General features: G+C 41.3%; 1 protein-coding gene across 1 annotated transcript in view; it reads right to left on the reverse strand.

Moving 5' to 3' along the window:
• The window catches only part of VPS26C (VPS26 endosomal protein sorting factor C), a 41,143-nt gene extending 37,035 nt beyond the window's left edge, over positions 1 to 4,108 (reverse strand). The window contains exon 1 of the mRNA XM_006204978.4: positions 3,401 to 4,108. Coding sequence (XP_006205040.1) covers positions 3,401 to 3,457 — 57 coding nt within the window. The 5' untranslated portion in view covers positions 3,458 to 4,108. The remainder of the gene's footprint in view (positions 1 to 3,400) is intronic.
• Between the last annotated feature and the right edge of the window lie 15,498 nt (positions 4,109 to 19,606).

The following is a 19,606-nucleotide window of genomic DNA, read 5'->3' on the forward strand; positions in this document are numbered from 1 at the left end:
TAAAACTGACGTGTTAGTCGTTTTTTTTTTTTACAGTTTTATAACTTTGCTTTCAAGGAATTACATTACCATATAGTATGCCTCTCTCATAATTGGAGAAATTGTTTATCAACCTATCAACACAGGTTTCTTTTTTTTTTAATGTAACAACATTTTCAATACCACATTATGAATATTACTGAAACAGTGTATGCAATAACAGTTTAATAATTTTACAACGATTCATTCATTAGTGTACAGGCCAGGGTACTGTGAAGCAATCGTACTGATTACACTGGGTTATCATAAAGCTATCATATTGCTGCTTCTTCCTTATCAATGTATGAATCATTATACCTGTAAATATAAACTTCTTTTTCACATAATCTTTTGAATCTTGATGTCTGGTGTTAGTAATGCATACAGCATCTACATTGTGTTTTGTATCATGGAAGACAATATTAATGTAGGTACTGACAGACAATTCATCTTATAAACAGACAACATAAACTACAGAACTGATACAGAACAGTGCTCTGCAAATGTATTTTCTCTTCCTTATGATTTCCTAAATTACATTTCCTTTTCTCTAGCTTCCTTTATCATAAAAATAATGTATGTAATACATATAATGTACAAAACATGTGTTAACTGTCCATGTTATTGGTAAGGCTTCCAGTCAATAGTAGTCTATTAGTAAAGCTTGAGGGAAGTCAGAAGTTATATGCAGATTTGCAACTGCTCAGGAAGTGGGCACCCTCACGTTGTTCAAGGGTCAGCTGTACGTAGCAACCCTCTATGTATGAGAAATTATACTGGTTTTTCTTTTACAATTGTCATATAAGGTCTCCTTTTAAAATGCAGGTAGTGTAAAGTGCATTAAGTGTAAAAATGACTGACAGTTGAGAAACACAGCCGCAAGTCAATGAGCACAGATTCTGTTCCTAATACTGGAATGAAGGGATGTGCATGGGGTGGGCAGAGCTGACGCCACCTGCAACCTTGCCACCCACAAAGAGTGGTCCCAGCCTGGGATTTCCAGCTGGGTCAAACTGAAAATTCCATTTCTTCATCTTTTTAAAATGTACCTTTCATTACTTGTACCATATTTTAAGCCACAGAAAACATCTCAGCATCTCAGCTAGAGTAATATCTCTGAATGTAATCTGCAGACTTTTGAAGGAAAACAGTAAGTATTAAAACTCAATTTATATATTGCCTGTCACTGCCTCCCCTGGTTCTTATTTTGCTATTTTCCAAGCTACAGAAAAGTAATGAGAACACAAAGCAGAGAAAAAACTGGAACCCTCATACACTGCTGATGGAGTGTAAAGTTGTGCAGATGCTTTGGAAAACAGTTTGGTGGGTCTTCAAAAAATTTAATATAAAGCTACCGTTATCAGCCAGCAAATCCACTCTTAGGTATATATCCAGGAGAAATGAAAACATATGTTCACATAAAAACCTGCCCTAGAATGTTCATAGCAGCATGATACACAACAGCCAAGACATGGAAGCAACCCAAATGTCCATCAACAGATGACTGAATAAACAAAATGTAACATATCCATACAAAGGAATACTACTCAGCCACTAAAAAGAACGAGAAACTGAAACATGCTACAACATGCATGAACACTGAAAATATGATGTTAAGTGAAAGAAGCCAATCACAAAAGGCCACATACTGTATGATCCCATTTATATGAAATGTCCTAATTAGGCAAATCCAGAGAGACAGAAAGTAGATCTGTGATTGCCAGGGGCCAAGAGGGAGAGGGAATGAGAAATGATGCTAAGGGGTACAGGGTTTATTTTGGGGGTGATAAAAATGTTCTAAAATTAGATGATGGTGATGGCTCTACAACTCTGAATATATTAAAACCACTGAATTGTACACTTTAAAAGGGTGAATTTTATAGTAATTAGATCTCAATAAAGTTGTTATTAAAAAAACAGAAGAGAAAAAATACAAAGTAGACCTATACAGACTAGAGTCACCAATTACTATTTTGGCACATTTGCTTTCTTTCTCCTCACAGGTGCGCACACACACACAATTTACGAATTTATGGCTGGACCATTTAAAATGCAGTTATTATGACACTTTATTCCTAAATACTTCAGCATAATGAAAATACAAATCTCATACTTGGGAAATTTAACACCATTACAAAACTCTTATTGAATATATAGCCCATGCCCAAATTTATTTATCAAAAACGATGTATGGTATTTGGTTGTCATCCCTTTTATCTCCTGAATCTAAATAAGTTCTCCCGTCTTTTTAATAACGCTCTCATATTTGAAGAATCTAGCCCAATTACTGCACAGAACGTTTCTCAATTTGCATATGCCTGACGGTTCCTTATGAACTGAGCTAAGGTAAGTATTTTTAGCAAGAATACTACAGAGTTGAGTTGTGTCCTTCTCAGTGCTCCATGCCAGAACATGATGTCTTTTTAGTGGTGGTGGTGGTAAGGTGGTATTCACTGCTGGTTAGGGTGGTGGCGATCAGATTCCTTCATTATAAAGAAAGCCTCTTCCCTCTGTAACTAATAATCTGGAGATAACTATTTGAATCTGTATAAATATCAGGTTTCCCCAAGTATCTTGCACCCAAAGGTTTTAGCATCCCTTTTGAGACCTCCCTGCATTTACATGATTAACCACCACTCTCAGTTTCATTCCACAGAGTGTGAGACCTGGCTGTGTTTCAACTCCGGCTGCATATTAGCAACACTGGTGTCTCTGGGGGTGAGACCCCAGTCATCATAGTTTTAAATTCCCCAGTGTGACTGATTTTGATGTACAGTGAGGGTTTAAATTCCCTGTGTTAGAGGTGGAGTAACCTTGCATCCTCACTTGGCAAATTAGGAAACTAATGAGGTTAAGAGCCAGTGGCGCATAACTTGTTAATGGCATAATTAAGATTTTTTTCACTTGCATTTTAATATGCTATTCCTCCTCTATGTTATTAAAATAACACCACCAGAAAAATGAGGAACTTTTGTATAGTGGTACAGCAGACCACGGCCTAAAGTGCGTATTTCTGCTTTCCAGGTTAATTTCGCCTTTCTGTCTTTAGAACTTTGCATTCACCTTAGAAGTGAGGGAACGGAGCGTGTAGTCATAGAGCTCCTTCGCCCTCAGTGCTCACCGCAACAGCTCAAGCCTGGAGGCCTAAGGCCGAGCTGGAGGTTCAAGGCGCCAGCCCCTTGGCCCTGCATGCCCCCCAGCCGGCGATGACTCCGGCAAGGGCCGCTTATAGAGCTGCCAGCCACGAAAGCGAGACGTACCTGGCGGCGATGCACCTGGCTGGGAAGCGCCTGGAGGTGCGCCTTACCCCTCCCAGGGACACCCAGAAGTGTGCGGAGCCTTGGAGACAACAAAACCTGCAGGCCCACCCACCACCACTTACCCCGGCGTGATAAACCTTGTTCGCTCTTTTAATCTTAATGTCCAGGGTGGTCCCCATCTCGAATACGCTGCCTTGGGCGCCACTTCCTGCCGCGCGTGACCCGAGGGATAAAAGGCCCGTTCCGCCCCTCCGTCCAGGGTCCCGCCCCCTTCTACTCTCCGTCGGAAGTTGCGTCACGTAATCTTGCGCGAGCCGCGTGATCGACTCCCCTTCCTTCCTCCTTCCGGTGCAGGGGCGGGCCTTAGCGCGGGCCGATGGGCTGTCATTCTTCGCCCCGCCCCCGCCGGACGTGAGGGGCGGGACCGGGCTAACCCCACCCCTTCCGTAAGACAGTCAAAACGCCGGAAATACCCTCCTTCTCGCCCGTTGACTTAGAGGGAGGGGGAAACTCGTCTCTCCCGTCGTGCCCCGCGGTAGGGGGCGGCGCCAGGGACGCGTCGCGGGCGCAGCCCGTGCAGAGAAGCTAAGGCTCCCGTCAGGCTGTGCGGTGCGTACAGGCCATTAGGCATCGCGTTATTGAGTTGGCTTTAAGGCGGCGATAAGTGGGGGCTACATTCCCTCCCAGACTCCTTCCTTTTGTCGTCTCTCACCCTCCCCCGCTTCCTTCTGGGGACTCTGAGGACGGAGAGCCTGTGTCCGTCCTCTGCTCGGCGGTGTTCTCTGCCCTTCCGCAGCCCCGCGCTCCCGGCCTGCAAAGCGCGGATTGGCGGGCGGCTCGGCTGCCCCGCCCCTGCCGCCGGGCGCGGGGCCAAGGTCTCGCGGAGAGCGGGTGACCTCGCCCCGCCCTGCGGGGCCGCGGGGGCTTGTGGGTACTCCCCCGGCGCGCGCCCTGGAACCGGGTGTTGAATATTCATATTCGTGCACAGAACTTGGGAAGGCGCGGCTCGCGGGCCCTGGGTCCCGACAGTACGTGGAAATGAAAACCTCGAAGCTGAAACGGACCTGCCTAGTTCTCTTCTTATTCCCAGCAAGAGCTGACTAAACGAGACACCAGAATTACATTGCCTTTTGGAAGGATTGCTTCCAGGCAGGGCAGCAGTACCGTGCTGCACAACATAAGACATTTATTGAAATAAAAATCTCTTGTCAGTGTTTTCAACAAGGACTTTTCCAATAAGCAGAGAGGAAATTTTTCATTGTTTTGGTAACTGACAATAGAGTAAAGAGATTTTTAAAAATTCTTTGATTCAGATATTTGTTTTTTAAAGTGCATTACTTTTAGGATTACATGAGAACTTTTCTGTGAAATCATTTCACGAATTAGCATCACGAGTGCCTCTCTCTTGAGAATTTAAGGTATTTTATAGGACAACAGTGATGGTGCTATAGCTACGATTGCTTTTGAAGGTTGATACATATGATATTCCCCAACATTCAGGTCTCAGTTTTCAGCTCCTCTCTGCCCACGGGGCTTCCGTCTCTGTCCTGGATATCTTCCTGGCAACTCAAACTCAGCAATTCTAAAACAATTCATTAGGAACTTAGTAATTACAGGCTAGTCTATTTGCAATTTAAGAAGTAGGTCCCTCTCAACCAGACTCACCCATCATTTCCAATTGGTAAAATGTCAATCTCAATAGACAATGCAGGGAAAGAAACACCTTACTAGGATCCATATTCACCTTATAAGGATCCACCTGCTTTATTCTTATTTTACGACAGAACATTTCTTGTTTGCTGAGGACACGTGTGCTGTATTTCACTCATCTGTATAGGTTGTACACAATCTTTCTAGAATGCTGGTGCGGTACGAAGAGCTTTAGTTCCAGCAATAATCAGTATAATCAGTTGGTTGAGACCTCTGTGTGATGGCTTTGGAACATAAGAATAGTCCATTTTTCTCCAATCACTGCTCTTTTGAATCTTTTCTGTTCCTTAACCACACCTTAGGTGCTACTGTGACACTTGGTCAATTTCAGTTACTAAAAATCAGACCTTGTCAAAGTGTCAGTCTCATGGCTTGAGTTGGGTGTGAAGGTGCAAGTCAGGGTTATGGCTCTCAGACACTTCCTCAGTGTCCTCTTCAAGACCGGGCTTCTATGTTGAAGCAAGTATCTCTTAACTGGCCGCTGCTAGAGTTCTCTCTCATTTGATCCCTGCTTCTCCGGTTTACTGGCCCTTGTCTGAAACTCCTTGCACAGGGCACATATGGGAAGGCCTGATGGACCTTCTCCTCTCCATGTGTTTCCATGTAAGATCTACCTCCAGCTTGATCTTTTCCATCACTCGACAGCCAGCACCCAGCAGTACACCCAGTCTCCTGGGTGTGCCAGCGAGACAGCTTGAAACCATTTATCTTCCACAGAGTCCACTTGACTCTTGAGAAATACACATCCTTGCTACACAAAAGGGCTGGCCTGGAGAGTGCCCCATGGCCTGTCCTCTCTGCCCTGCTGTCTCTCTTCAATCTTCTTCTTGTTCCCTCCTGAAATATAGTCAGAAATAAATCAGCAAGAAGGCTGAATAGACAGGTTGCAAGTAGGGAATGGAACACCAGCCTCTCCTTCCAGGAGGCCCCACTTATATCAAGGAGAAATTATCTTACAGTCTCCCCCACGGCATCACTTCCTGCCAGAAGCTCTGTATTCTCCACAAGGCCAACTACCTCCTTTCATTCCTTCCCCTGCCTTCCATACAGACTGAGAGGAGAGGACTGAGAAATATTTCATGGAAGCAGGGCTAGGTCTGCAGTTTTTTTTGAGCCCTGGGGAAAGTGTCTGGCTCCAACTGTAGACCTCATTTGTTAGAAGATGGGGTATTAGGCCTGTTGTTTTCAGCCCATTCTGGGATAAGAGGAGCCATCCCACTAAATATCTTTTAGTGGATGCTGTGATGCTCTCTCGAGACCCTTCTTTCAGGACTGAAGGACATATTCCCTCAGCTGCTCAGATTATTGGTCTCAACATCTCTCAGCTAAGTTGCTCTTCAAAACTTGCCCTCAGCTGAAGAACATTGCTTTGGCCAAAGTCACGGTCCCTTCTGGGTTGGGGGACAGACCATATCTAATGACTAATCAATTTAGGATACAAAGACCTCTTCCTTTCATCCCAGTGTAGGACAACTCTGAAGGCCAAATTCCAGCTCCCAAACTCCCTATATTAGTATCTATCATGCATAACAAATTACCCCAATGCTTACTAGTTGAAACTGAGGCAGGAACTTAGGAGCAACTTTGCTGGGTTGTTCTGGCTCAGGGTCTCAGGTAGTTGCAGCCAAGACATTAGGGCCACAGTCATCTGTGGGCTTGACTGGGGCTAGAGGATCCAAGGTGGCTCCCTCATGTGGCTGTTGGCCGGAGGCCTCGGCTCTTCACCACATGGGACGCTCCACAGGCTGCTTGGGCGTCCTCATAGCAAGGCAGCTAACTGCTCCCAGAACAGGCAATCCCCCAGGGAGAGCGAGCAGGGAGTGACAGTGCCTTGTATGGCTGAGGCTCTGACTTCTCACATTCATTTTTCTCCTTTTCATTGGAAGAGAGTCACTAAATCCAGTCCACACTGGAAGGAAGGGGAATCATAAAGGAAGGGACCATCAAAAAATTTGTGGACATGTTTTAAGCCACTAAGCTCCACTGGATGGGGAGCCTTTGTTGTAATTGCATGACAGTTCAACTTTTCCCTCTGCCCAACCCAATCCTACTTCCTTCACCGTCACCCCTCCACACCTGTTACTCACCCCCTAATATGCCTCCGGGACGTTAATCTCCATCTCAGAACCTGCCTCCTGGCAACCCAACCTGTGACAATCCCGTCACACTAGCTTCCTGGCTTCACTTCTCTGAGCCTCAGCTTTCCTCATCTCTAAAATGATTTCATAATACCTTCGTCACAGGGAAGTTGATAGCACTCATAACAGCTCATATGTGTATGAAGCACTTACTGTGCTTACTGCTAGGCATTGTTCTAAGCACTTGAAATATTTTAATTTATTCCATCCTCATAACAATCTTTTAAGTATAATTATTATTTCCTCATCTTCTGAAAGGGAAAAACTGAGGCATTGGAAGACCATGTAGTAACTAAGAGGCAGCCACCCATTTTTATTCCAGACCTCACATATGCAATCAATCACCAGTCATCATGCTACATATGTGTGCACAACAGAGGCCTGGGGTTCTAGCATGGAGGCACGGGATCTTAATGAAAAGACTAAGCAAAGGACTGCCAAACTAATGTGAATGCCATGCAGGGGGACAATGTTACAGTCAAAGGTGATTTGAAAGAAAGGAATTGACGGGTCATTTATCAATTGATAGTGAAGACACTATATTAAAACCGTGGTAGAATTGTATAGGGTATTCGTTTACTGGGGTGGCTTGTAACAAGGTACAGTACCACAGACCATGTGGCTTTAAATAACAGAAAATTATTCTTTCTTGTTTGGTTCTGAAGGCTGGAAGTCTGGAAACAAGGTGTCAGCAGGGTTGGCTCCTTTGGAGGGCTGTGAGGGAAGGTTCAGTTCCAGGCCTCTCTCCTTGACTTGCAGATGGCTGTCTTCTCCCTGAGTCTCTTCACATTGTCTTCTTTTTGTGTGTCTTCATCTTCACATGGCATTCTCCCTGGATGTGTGTCTGTCTCCAAATTTTGCTTTTTTTTTTTTTTGTCAGTTCTTCAGCAAGAATTTATTTCTAAATTTTTTTAAATTTAATTTTATTTTTTATTGAAGTATAGTCAGTTTACAATGTTGTGTCAGTTTCTGGTGTACAGCATATTGTTTCAGTCATACATATACATACATATATTCCTTTTCATATTCTTTTTTATGTTTGTTTTTTGACTTTTTTGGGTGAGGAGATAATTGGTTTTATTTATTTATTTTCAATGGAGGTACTGGGATAAACTCAGGACCTCCTGCATGCTGAGAATGAGCTCTACCACTTGAACTCTACCCTTCCCCCCATATTCTTTTTCATTACAGGTTACCAAGATATTGAATATACTTCCCTGTGCTGTACAGTAGATATTTGTTTATCTATTTTATGTTTAGTAGTTAGTATCTGCATATCTCGAACTCCCAATGTATCCCTTCCCACTCTCTTCTCCCCCCCCGCTCCAGTAACCATAAGTTTGTTTTCTATGTCTGTGAGTCTCTTTCTGTTTTGTAAATAAATTCATTTGTGTCTTTTTTGTTGTTGTTGTTAGATTCCACAAATGAGTGATATCATATGGTATTTTTCTTTCTCTTTCTGGCTTACTTCACTTAGAATGACCATCTCCAGGGACATCCATGTTGCTGCAAATGGCATTATTTTTATGGCTGAGTAGTATTCCAATGTATAAATATACCACAGTTTCTTTATCCAGTAATCTGTCGATGGACATTTAGGTTGTTTCCGTGTCTTAGCTACTGTGAATAGTGCTGCTATGAACATTGGGGTACATGTGTCTTTTTGAATTAGAGTTCCCACTGGATATATGCCCAGGAGTGGGATTGCCAGGTCATATGGTAAGTCTAATTTTAGTTTTTTGAGAAATCTCCATACTGTTTTCCATAATGGCTGCACCAAACTACATTCCCATCAATAGTGTAGGAGGGTTCCCTTTTTCCCACACCCTCTCCAGCATTTATTTTTGTGAACTTTTTAGTGATGGCCATTCTGACTGGTGTGAGGTGATACCTCATTGTAGTTTTGATTTGCATAAGAATTTATTTATTTATTGTTTTTAAAATTGAAGTTTAGTTGATTTACAACATTGTGTTAGTTTCTGGTATACAGCATAGTGATTCAATTATACATATATATTTTCTTTTTCATTATAGATTATTACAAGATATTAAATGTAGTTCTCTTTGCTATACATTAGGACCTTGTTGTTTATTTATTTTAAATATAGTAGTTAGTGTCTGAAAATCCCAAACTCCTAATTTATCCCTCCTGCACCTTTCCCTTTTGGTAACCATAGGTTTCTTTTCTGTCTGTGAGTCTGTTTCTGTTTTTTAAATAAATTGATTGTATCTTTTTTTCAGAGTCCATATATAAGTGATATCATATCAAATTTTTCCTTTTTGTAAAGACACCAGTCATAGTATCCAGTGTGTTAGGGCCCACACTAATGACCTCATTTTAACTTGATTACCTCTATAAAGACCCTATTTCCAAATTCTGTCACATTCTGAGGTGTTGAGGGTTAGAACTTCAACGTGTGAATTTGGTGGGAACACAATTCAACCTGTAACATAGGAACAAAATATATACAACAAAAATACTTAGACATACAAAGATAAATGGACAGATACAATAAGTAAAATATTTTAACACAACATACACTATCAGAGATCAAATAGATAAAGAAATAAAGACAGAGGATTTTAACAATATAACTAAGAGATGCAATTAACAAATAAGATGGAATCACTGGGAGTTCACCTTTTCAAATGTTCATGATGCCTTTATAAGCATTGATCGCATAGTAGGCCACAAAGAATCTCTCAAAGCCAATTAACTAAGTATATAGTCCAGGTACTTTAACCACCAAAATTTTAACCACTTGGTGGTTAAGTCATGCTTTCTCTAATACATTCGGTCAAGGAATAAATAAAACAGCAAGATATGACTGCTTCATTTCAAAACCTATGGGATACGGCCAGAGGAAGAATCTTCTGAAAAATTATTAGTAAAAGGGTTTGAAAATTTGGCCAGAGTGAAATGATATGAAATCCGGGATTTGCTACAAAGTAACTCCAGGGGGAGAAGGAGGAAGGGAGGAGTTGTGGTTGGGCAGGATGAGTGTTGAAACAGATGTTGAGAATTATTGAAGCTGGGTGATGGGGACATGGAGCTGTATTATACTATCTCTCTGCTTTGTGTGTATCTTTGAATTCCATAGTAGAAGACGACAAGATAAATATATACAGTAGGATAATATTTTTAAACTATTAGCTAAAGTATTTTTTATGTCTTGTAATTCCTAGTAGGTGCCCCCCAACGCTCCATCAGATTTATGCCCTGAATCACAAGATGTGTGATAAAGAGCACTTTCCCAAAGATATGACATGTATCTGCTTTAGACGAAGAAGTATGAAAAGAGAATGGAGCAAAAAAGATCCTGTGGTGATGTCTGGCTGCCTGTACTCTGGAGTCAACAGCCCACTTGGGAACAGGGATGGGCAGGGCTCTAGAAAAATGATAGAAAACTCAGAGAGATTAGAGATTGAGTGAGCATGAAGGAGCAGAGGATTAGAAGATGCAGCAAGGTGAGTTGTGGGCTAAGTCATCAATGGAGACAGCTCAAGCTTCCTCTAGAATCCCTCCAGCGTGGCGTTGCCTTTGCTGAAATGGACTGCAAATTACTCCAGATGGGACGTTGGCCAAGGTACCTGGCGTTTTCAAACCACATGCCTCTCCCATCCCAGGTAGAAAACTGCAGAGAGAGAGAGAGAGCAAAAAGGAGACTGGGGATGTGAAAGGAGAAGGTAAAACATTATCAACTGTGTTACAATTGAATAGTAAGATTGATTTTTTTTCTCACCACCGTTAGCAGAAATGATTGTGGGAGAGCTAAACTGGGTTAATTTATAGAGAAATGAAGACTGCTACTTTTTTGGCCATTTGTACATTGTGCCTATAAATTTTAAAACAGCTACATGTACAAAAATCAATATGCATTTCTATTTAATGGCAATAAACAATTAGAAAATAAAATGAAAATAGGGTTGTCTTCTCAATAGCAATAAAAATATAAAATACTTGGAGTAATTTGAATGTAATAAATGTTTGAGTTACATGAATAAAAGTAGAAGAGTGAATTAAGATATGTGAATTATGGAAGGGGTTGGGAAGGGATAAATTGGGATTATGAGATTTGCAGATACTAACTAATATATAAAAAATAGATAAACAACAAGTTTATACTGCATAGCACAGGGAACTATATTCAATATCTTGTAGTAACTTATGGTGAAAGAGAATATGAAAATGAATACATGTATGTTCATGTATGACTGAAGTATTATGCTGTAGGCCAGAAATTGACACAACACTGTAAACTGACTAGACTTCAGTAAAAATTAAAAAGAAAAAAAGAAGGGAAACAGCTTTAGCTAACAGAAACCTGAAAAAGAAATCACTTTTGTTTATTTAGGTACTGTGCATAAATTCCTTCTTTTGAGGCTGATGGTAACTTGAAAGGACAAAGAGTATTCACAACTCTATTTGCTAAAAAATCAGATCAAGACCAGATAGTAAAATATATATATCTATATATGAATTATGAAAAATGGAGGGCCGTATAGTATTTCAGAATAGGAAATCTAAATACTTCTAAATGTCCAGTCTTATAAAATTAATTTTTAGGCTTAATTAATTCCTCTTGATATAATTTTTAATGAGGAAATTTAAGGAAATCATGTTAAAATTCTTCTGAAAAAAATGAATGCTACACACCACTTGCATGGCTAAAATGAAAGAGTTTGACGATACCACTTACTGGTGGGACTGCAAGATGAAGCAGCCATTTTGGAAAACAGTTTGGCAGTTTCTTATTAAGTTCAACATACACTTACGATTTGGCTTAGCACGATCACTCCTAGGTGTTTACCCAAGATCATGAAAAACTATGTCCACACAAAGACTTGTATGTTCATAGTAGGATTATTCATAATAGACAAAAACTGAGAAACCCAAATATTCATCAAGTGAATGGATAAACAAATAGTAGTGTAGCCACACAACAGAACACTACTTAATGCAAAGAAACAAGCTACTGATATGTACAACAGCGTGGATGACTCTCAAGACATGCTGAGCAGAAGCAGCTAGCCTGAAGACTACATACTTAATACTAAGTTTCAAGCAGGCAAAACTAATCAATAGTGACATAAAATGGATCAGTGGACACCTGTGAGACAATTAGGGAACAGACTACAGAGATTCAGGAGGGTACTTTTTAAGATGAAAGAATATATCTTGAGTGAGAGAGAGTTACACAGGTTATCATTTGTTAAAACACATCAACTGTGTGTATATATGATGTGTGTGCTTTATATAAATTATGATTCCATAAGTCAACTTCAAAAGCTAAATAATATAGTAATGGAGATCATAGAAAATGGTTGTGTTAAAATAAAAATTTTAAAAGAATTTTAACTATAATGTGATTACAGCTGTGAAAAACAGGCAAACACACAAAGAAATCGCAGGCAACATAAGCCTCTTAAACAAAAAAATCACAGAAAGCCTAGCAGAAAAAGAAATGCCCACCAAATATTAACATTGTCTGTACTGGGGGGATAGGACTATGGGAACCTTTTGTTCTTTTTCGTTCTTCTAACAAATATGTATTATTTTGAAAATATTTACTATAAAATTTAAGTATTTATTATTAAAATTTTAAAAATAGTTACCAGTAAATTTAAAAAGAGGAAAGCAGAATTGGTCAGAGCAGAGTCAGGATTCTTTCAATCACAAGAGCCAGAAAGTGATTTCAATGATCTTAAACCAAACACAGATATATCGTCTTTTGTAACTGAAGTCCAAGATGGAGTTGCTTTAAGTTAAGTAATATATACGTTGGTCAGTTGTCTCACATCCACTTACTGGGTGCCAATTATATATTATGCTAAATCCTAAAGACTCACTGGAGAACAAAATAGATATAGTCTTCCCTTCATGTAGTTTCCAGCCTAGAGGGAAGAGAGGTGACTGAACAAGGAATTCCAGTAGATTGTGAAGAGTTGTTTTAGGGCTTGCTCACTCTAATGACCTCGTTTTACCTCATTATCTCTGTTAAGACCCTATCTCCAAGTAAAGTCACGTTCTGAGGTACTAGGCATTAGGACTCTAACATCTTTTTTGGAGGGACATGATTCAACCTATAACAAGAGGTGATCAGCTTTGCATTTTTGAAAGAGCCTTCTGTCAGCAACGTGCAGAATACATTGGAGAGTAACATCTCACTAAACGTCTCAGGAGATGTTTGTAGTAATCTTAGCAAGAGACAATAGTAACAGGACAATGATCTTAGTAATGACGTAGGATGGAAGGAAGTGGGCCAGCAGAGAACATTTTAGGAGCTGGTCCAGAGGTGATCTGATACTGAAGGGATGTGAGTTGGGAGAGTGAGAGGGGTTTTCCCTACAGATGATGGGTCAGGGCCCCATGTCTCACCCAAACCCCTATTCCTATCAGGTGAGTCCGTGGGGCCTTCATGAAACTTACGTTCAGCACAGGGAAGAGTGCCCACTTCCTGGGTCCCCATGGCCTGGAACTCCCCTTCCTCTCGGAGATGCCACGCACCCATTCAGTAAGCACTCAAATGATCTGTTCACTGGTGACCAAGAGATCATTCCATACACTCAAAGCTTCTGGAGGGAAAATGCCTCTGTTTATGTCTGGAATCATCAAACTTCCATTTCATGTTCTCGCCTGGGAGGTATTTACGTGACTGTCTCGGATTTTTTTTTTTAAGGGAACATTGGTCTCCGTGCTTCACAGAGGTTGCTTGCTGCATTATTCCAAAGATCTGGATGAGACTAGTACCAATTAGGAAAAACTGCCTGCCTCCTGGCCCTCAGCACACTTGCATGTGAATTAAATTCTTTCTCTGAAAATGTACATGTAATCTTAAAGACTTCCTCAGGAACTCTGGAGGAAATGCTAGATGCCCCCCAGAAGATGTCCTCCCCTTCCTCTGTAGTAGTAGAAACTCCAATTTTTTTAGCTGGCATGCATGTGGCTGCCCAGAAGAGTTCCTGCATTTCCCCATTGCCCTTGTGAGTCACATGGCCTTGTGTGGCCACGTGACTAAGTTCTGGCCAATAGGAAGTTAATGGAAGCCAGGTGTGCTACTCCCGGGAAGTATCTCTAAAGAGAAGGTGCAGGAGGGCAGGTGTACCTCAAGTGGTAGAGCACATGCTTAGCCTACATAAGGTTCTGCATTCAACCCCCAGTACTACCTATAGAAATAAATAAATAAATAAACCTAAATACCTCCCCCACCACAAAACTTTTATTTTAAATTTAAAAAGAAAGGAAAAAGTTCAAGTCTTTCTTTCCCCGGCTCCCTCCCACCACTGGTTAGAATTCGGATGTGTTGGCTGCAGTTTGAGGAGTCCTCTTGGACTTTGCGATGGAGACTACTTGCTGAGGATGGAAGAGGGGCAAGTGGAAAGAGCCTGAGCTCTTCATGATCATGGACCCCCCCCATACTGGCCTTGACTGCCTACACGTATGTGAGAGAGAAATAAACTTCTCTTTTGTTGTGACAGACAGAATAATACCACCGCCCCCCCTGAAAAAAAAAAAAAGACGTCTACATCCAAATCCCTGGAAACTGTGAATGTGTTACCTTACAAAGAGACTCTGCAACAGACTCACAGACAGAAAACAAACTTACGATTACCAGGGCGGGGAAGACGGTGGGAAGGGATAAATTGGGAGTTCGCGATTTGCAGACACTATTATATATAAAATAGATAAACAACAAGATCCTACTGTATAGCATGGGGAACTATAGTCAATATCTTATAATGAAAAAGAATATGAAAAGGAGTATATGTATGTTCATGTATGACTGAACTATTGTGCTGTACACCAGAAATTGATACAACATTGTAACTGACTATACTTCAGTTAAAAAATTAAATAAATTTTTAAATAAATAAATAAATAAATAAATTTAAAAAGAGACTGCAGATGTAATTAAGTTAAGGGTCTTTAGAGGGGAAGAGTATCCTGGATTATTCAGGTGGGCTCATTGTAGTTAAAGGGGTCCTTAGAAGAGGGAGTAGGAATGTACGAGCCAGAAAAAGGAGATGTGATCGTGGAAGCAGCAGAGATTGGAATGATGCACCTTGAAAATAGAAAGAGGAGCCATAGCCAAAGAATGCCTTTTCTAGAATGCCTCCAGAAACTGGAAAAGGCAAGGAAACAGACTCTCCCCTGGAGCCTCCAGAAGGAACACAGACTTGATGACCCTTCATTTTCATTCCAGGAGTCTCATTTCACACCTTTGACCTCTAGACCTGTAAGAGTGCATTTGTGTTGTTTTAAGCCAGGAACTTTGTGGTAATTGGTTACAGTAGCAATGGGAAACATACACTTGCTGAAGTGACTATTACTTTGCAATTTCTGACACTTCATAGCTGACTCCAGTCGTAACTAATACAGAGTGTGGTGTCTGTAAGTGGGAAGATGTATGTGGTAGAACCTAAGTGGTGGCACTGACTTAGTGGTTGGACGATGAGGACTCGGATAGTGCAGGCAGGAAAAATGACAGCCACGGGTCTGTGGCAACGAGATATTTGGTGGCATTTTCCCAGTGTTACTTTAGAAGGCATACTACCTGCCAACCAAGGCTGAGCATTAGGTAAAAATGGTTGGAAAAATTCAGAATTCGGGGCACATGTGGCTGCTTCCTTATCACTTCTTTATCAGCAAAGCCCCAGAGAGGTGAACTTGGGGAAAAATCCAGGCAGTGTGGAAACAGAATATGGAATGTTGTTGTGCCCAGGAAACCCTCTCTGCCTGGAGTCTACAATTTAATTTGACTGTTAAACTGATAATCTGAGGTCTTCTGCCATATCCCAAACAATGGCAGCCTGGGAAGATGGTTTTGCTGAGGTCTCCAAGTTTTACAAATGGCTTCATATTTCAGTTTTTCTGCCAGAGGGTGAGAGACAGTCCAGAGTAACTGTTAGTGTAAGGGTGTCACCTGCCCAACCAAGCCCTCATTTCATGGGTCCTCAAGGTATTAAATTGAAGAGAAGCATAGTGCCTAGTGGCTAAAAGATCGAAGTCTTCAGACAAAAACTGTCTAGGCAAGTGTTTGGGCTCTGGTTAGCTGAACATAGAATAGGGCTGCCAAAGAAAACACAGGATGCCCAGGTCAATTGGAATTTCAGATAAACTAATACTTTTTTTAGGGTAAGCATGTCTCAAGCATTTAAATTCTAAAGAATTTTTCATTGTTTATCTGAAATTCAGGTTTAACTGGGAATCCTGTGTCTTCTGATTTTTTAATTTGCTCAATCTGGCAACCCTAAAATGGGACACACCAGAAACAAACATACCAGAAGCTTTCTGTATTTGTGGGAGTATTAATTATATTGTTAAGGAAACCACAAACTGGCTTACAAATGCAGGTGATTCAACAATTTGTAAAGCAACTCCTAGGACCTCATATCAGTGTAGCTCCTAAGAAGTGTACACCCTCCGATGCTCACTTCTGATGTGGCTTTGGAAGATGAGGGACGGGGAAGTCCTCCTGTAGAGCAGAGCCAGAAGGATTAGGAACAAGAGGCTTTGTTCCAGAGCTGGAGGTGTTCCGATGGGCTGACCAAGGAATCTACTCTGTTGGCAGAGGAGGGGGTCCTCACCACTCCTGTTCCCATAGGATTGGGTCACTGCTACGGGCCAAGGACTTCCAGGTGTTTTCCACGAACCCCTTTTCCAAATGAAAGTTTTTACTGTAACTATTTTTTCCTGCTACACTATTGTATATATTGCTCATTTTGAAGTAGATAAATTTTAGTTTGTGAATTTCCAGACCACAGGAGCCCCTCTGGATGGATAGAGAGCTCTGTATATTCCCCACAATGCAGATTTCTGAGCTGGAGGGACCTCGGAGTTGTTGCTCTGGGGAAAGGTATATACCTAGATGTGTGTGGGCAGAGAGAGGTGGACAGATGTGGGCGGCTGCAAAGCCATGTTTGCTTTCGTGGCAGTTTTCTTTCCTCTTCCAGCATTCTCCTTCTTCTAGAGCAGAATAGCTTTCTTTGCAGGATGCTGGGAGGCCATGAATAAGTTACATACATACTCAGATATGGGTACCCTCACTTTCACGGCAAACAACTAAGTGTTGGAGTGTGTGGTGTCTCTGGCCACAAGCAGCCCTATCCTTTGGCTCCCCTGTGCCGTTATCAGGAAATGGTTGGGAGGCTCTGAAATTAGAGACAGCACAGTCCACACAAAACCTCTCTCACATCTGAGACCAATTACAGGTTTGGGGGAGTCCCCAAACCACCCTCAGTTTCAATAATTCATTGGCAAGTCTCACGGAACTCACTGAAAACTGTTCTTCCCAGGGTTATAGTTTCTTACAGCCAAAGGATACAGTTTAAAATCAGCCATGGGAAGAAGCTCAGAGGGATGAGTCCGGGAAAGTACCCAACGTGCAGCTTCCATTGACCTCTCCCCATGTATTCATGGACCACATCTCTCTCCTGCCTCCATGTACAACATGTACAATGGAGAAATCCACCCAAATTTGCAGTCCAGAGTTTTTATTGGGGCTCCACCATGTCATAATGCTGACTTACCGGATGGCTGATCTCAGCCCCAAGCCCCTCCTGAAGTGGAACTGATACCAAGGGACCCAAAGCTCTCACCCGAAATCCCCCTAAATCACACAGACTTTGCCACACCCAGGCCCCAGTCTAAGCAAAGACACATCTATTGAAGCTGGTGACCTATTGAAAGCTGAAGGTAAAGAGCAGACCTCTCTTTGGGTGAAGTCAAATTCTTCACTAAACAGACACACTCTTCTACAGTAATAGAACCCTGATTCTTAACTGACCCGCGAAGCTCCCAGAATCAGGAAACCCAACCTCCACTAGAATCCCTACCTCCCGTGCATCGCTGTGACTTTGTGACTAAATTCAAGGCAATGGAATATAAGTGGAAGTGGTATTTGCACTTCTGAAAAGTGGAGGGGACCTTTTCTCTTCCCCTTCTTTCTTCTTGCTGCCTTGATGGGGCTTGAGGAACTGTCTTGGCCCAAAATGTGAAGCTTCGTGTCGAGAATGGTGAGCAACAAGGTGGAAGGAGCATGGGTTCCTGTTGATTGAGGCACCCTTCATACAGCTGTTTAGGGAAAACTCTTAAATCATGTTTAACGTGATGTTACTTTGAATTTTCTGTCCTTTGCAGCAGGATCTAATTTCAACATTTGCTTGAAACTTACTTTTCTATCGCTTTCATCCAGATTTACCAAACTCTTTGTTCATCATTCACTGGGTTCCATCTTTGATCCAATTCACCCACACGCTATCAGATGCTCCTGAGATTTCACCTTGCTGGGGTAACTCTCGCTTCTCTAGGACACTGGCCTCTATCCCAGGCCTGTTTCACATCCAGGAATTTCACTTTCCATTTCTGACTGAGGCAGGAGGACAAGAAGGGGATGTTTTCTGATGATGTAATCATCGTGCTTGCCATGGCTGAGTGATTGGAGATTTGACTAACACCTAAATTTTATATCTAAACTTTCGGGACAATTTTCTTGACATATCTTTAAAATTTTGAAGAACAGGGATATGTTTAATTAGAATGAAGATTTATAGACCTTTCTGAGACCTACTATTTGAACTTTATCCACATTTTATCAAAATGTACTGGGGCTCCCTATGCTCAGTTGCTTTGCATTGTGTATACGGAAGGATACGTGAATATACAAAGAACAGCAGGATAAACACTGAAATTTTAATTTTTATGATTTTGGTGTTTTGTCATCCTTTATTCTTCATAAAGACTTCATCCCAGCTTTTGCTGGCATCTGAGAAGTTAATCATTAAAACATCAAGGATAAATGCATACTCCTTTTTACAATATGAAGACAGGGATTTTATCCTTCCTTTATTTAAGAACAGCAGGACACTGGGATGTCATGCAATCTCTGTCACCTTCTTCATGGCTAATCTTTTTAAAAAAAATTTTATTTTCTTATTATTTTTTAAATTTGTTGGAGGGTGGTAATTAAGTCTGTTTATTAATGGAGACACTGGGGATTGAACCCAGGACCTCATGCATGGTAAACATACACGCTACCACTGAGCTACACCCTCCCCCCTCTTCATGGTTTATCTTGAAATTGGAGGTTGGAAGAGGATGGAAGAAATGACACTGAAACTCAAAAGTCTCACTTCTCATTTGCCTACGTTAATGACTTGATTTCTTCATTTTCATGGCTGAAAGAGATATATATGTATATATATGAAATGTTAAGGTTAATTTTCTGATTACTGCACAGTCAAAATCAATATTTAAAACTTCAGTACATATCAGTGATGTGTTTCTTACTTTGCTCCTTTACAAATGCAAAGAAAAAAAGATATATAACACGTGACGAGTGGAAGAGTCATAAAGCCGTGGGAAGGTTACCTAACAATAATTATTAGGCAAGGGCTTGCCCCCTATTTGTGCCCTCAGCGGAAAAGGCCTCACGGAATCTTCTTGCTGAAAGGAACCTGAGAACTTACTGACATGAGTTT

This window comes from Vicugna pacos, chromosome 1, assembly GCF_048564905.1.
Source record: "Vicugna pacos chromosome 1, VicPac4, whole genome shotgun sequence".
Taxonomy (NCBI): Eukaryota; Metazoa; Chordata; class Mammalia; order Artiodactyla; family Camelidae; genus Vicugna; species Vicugna pacos.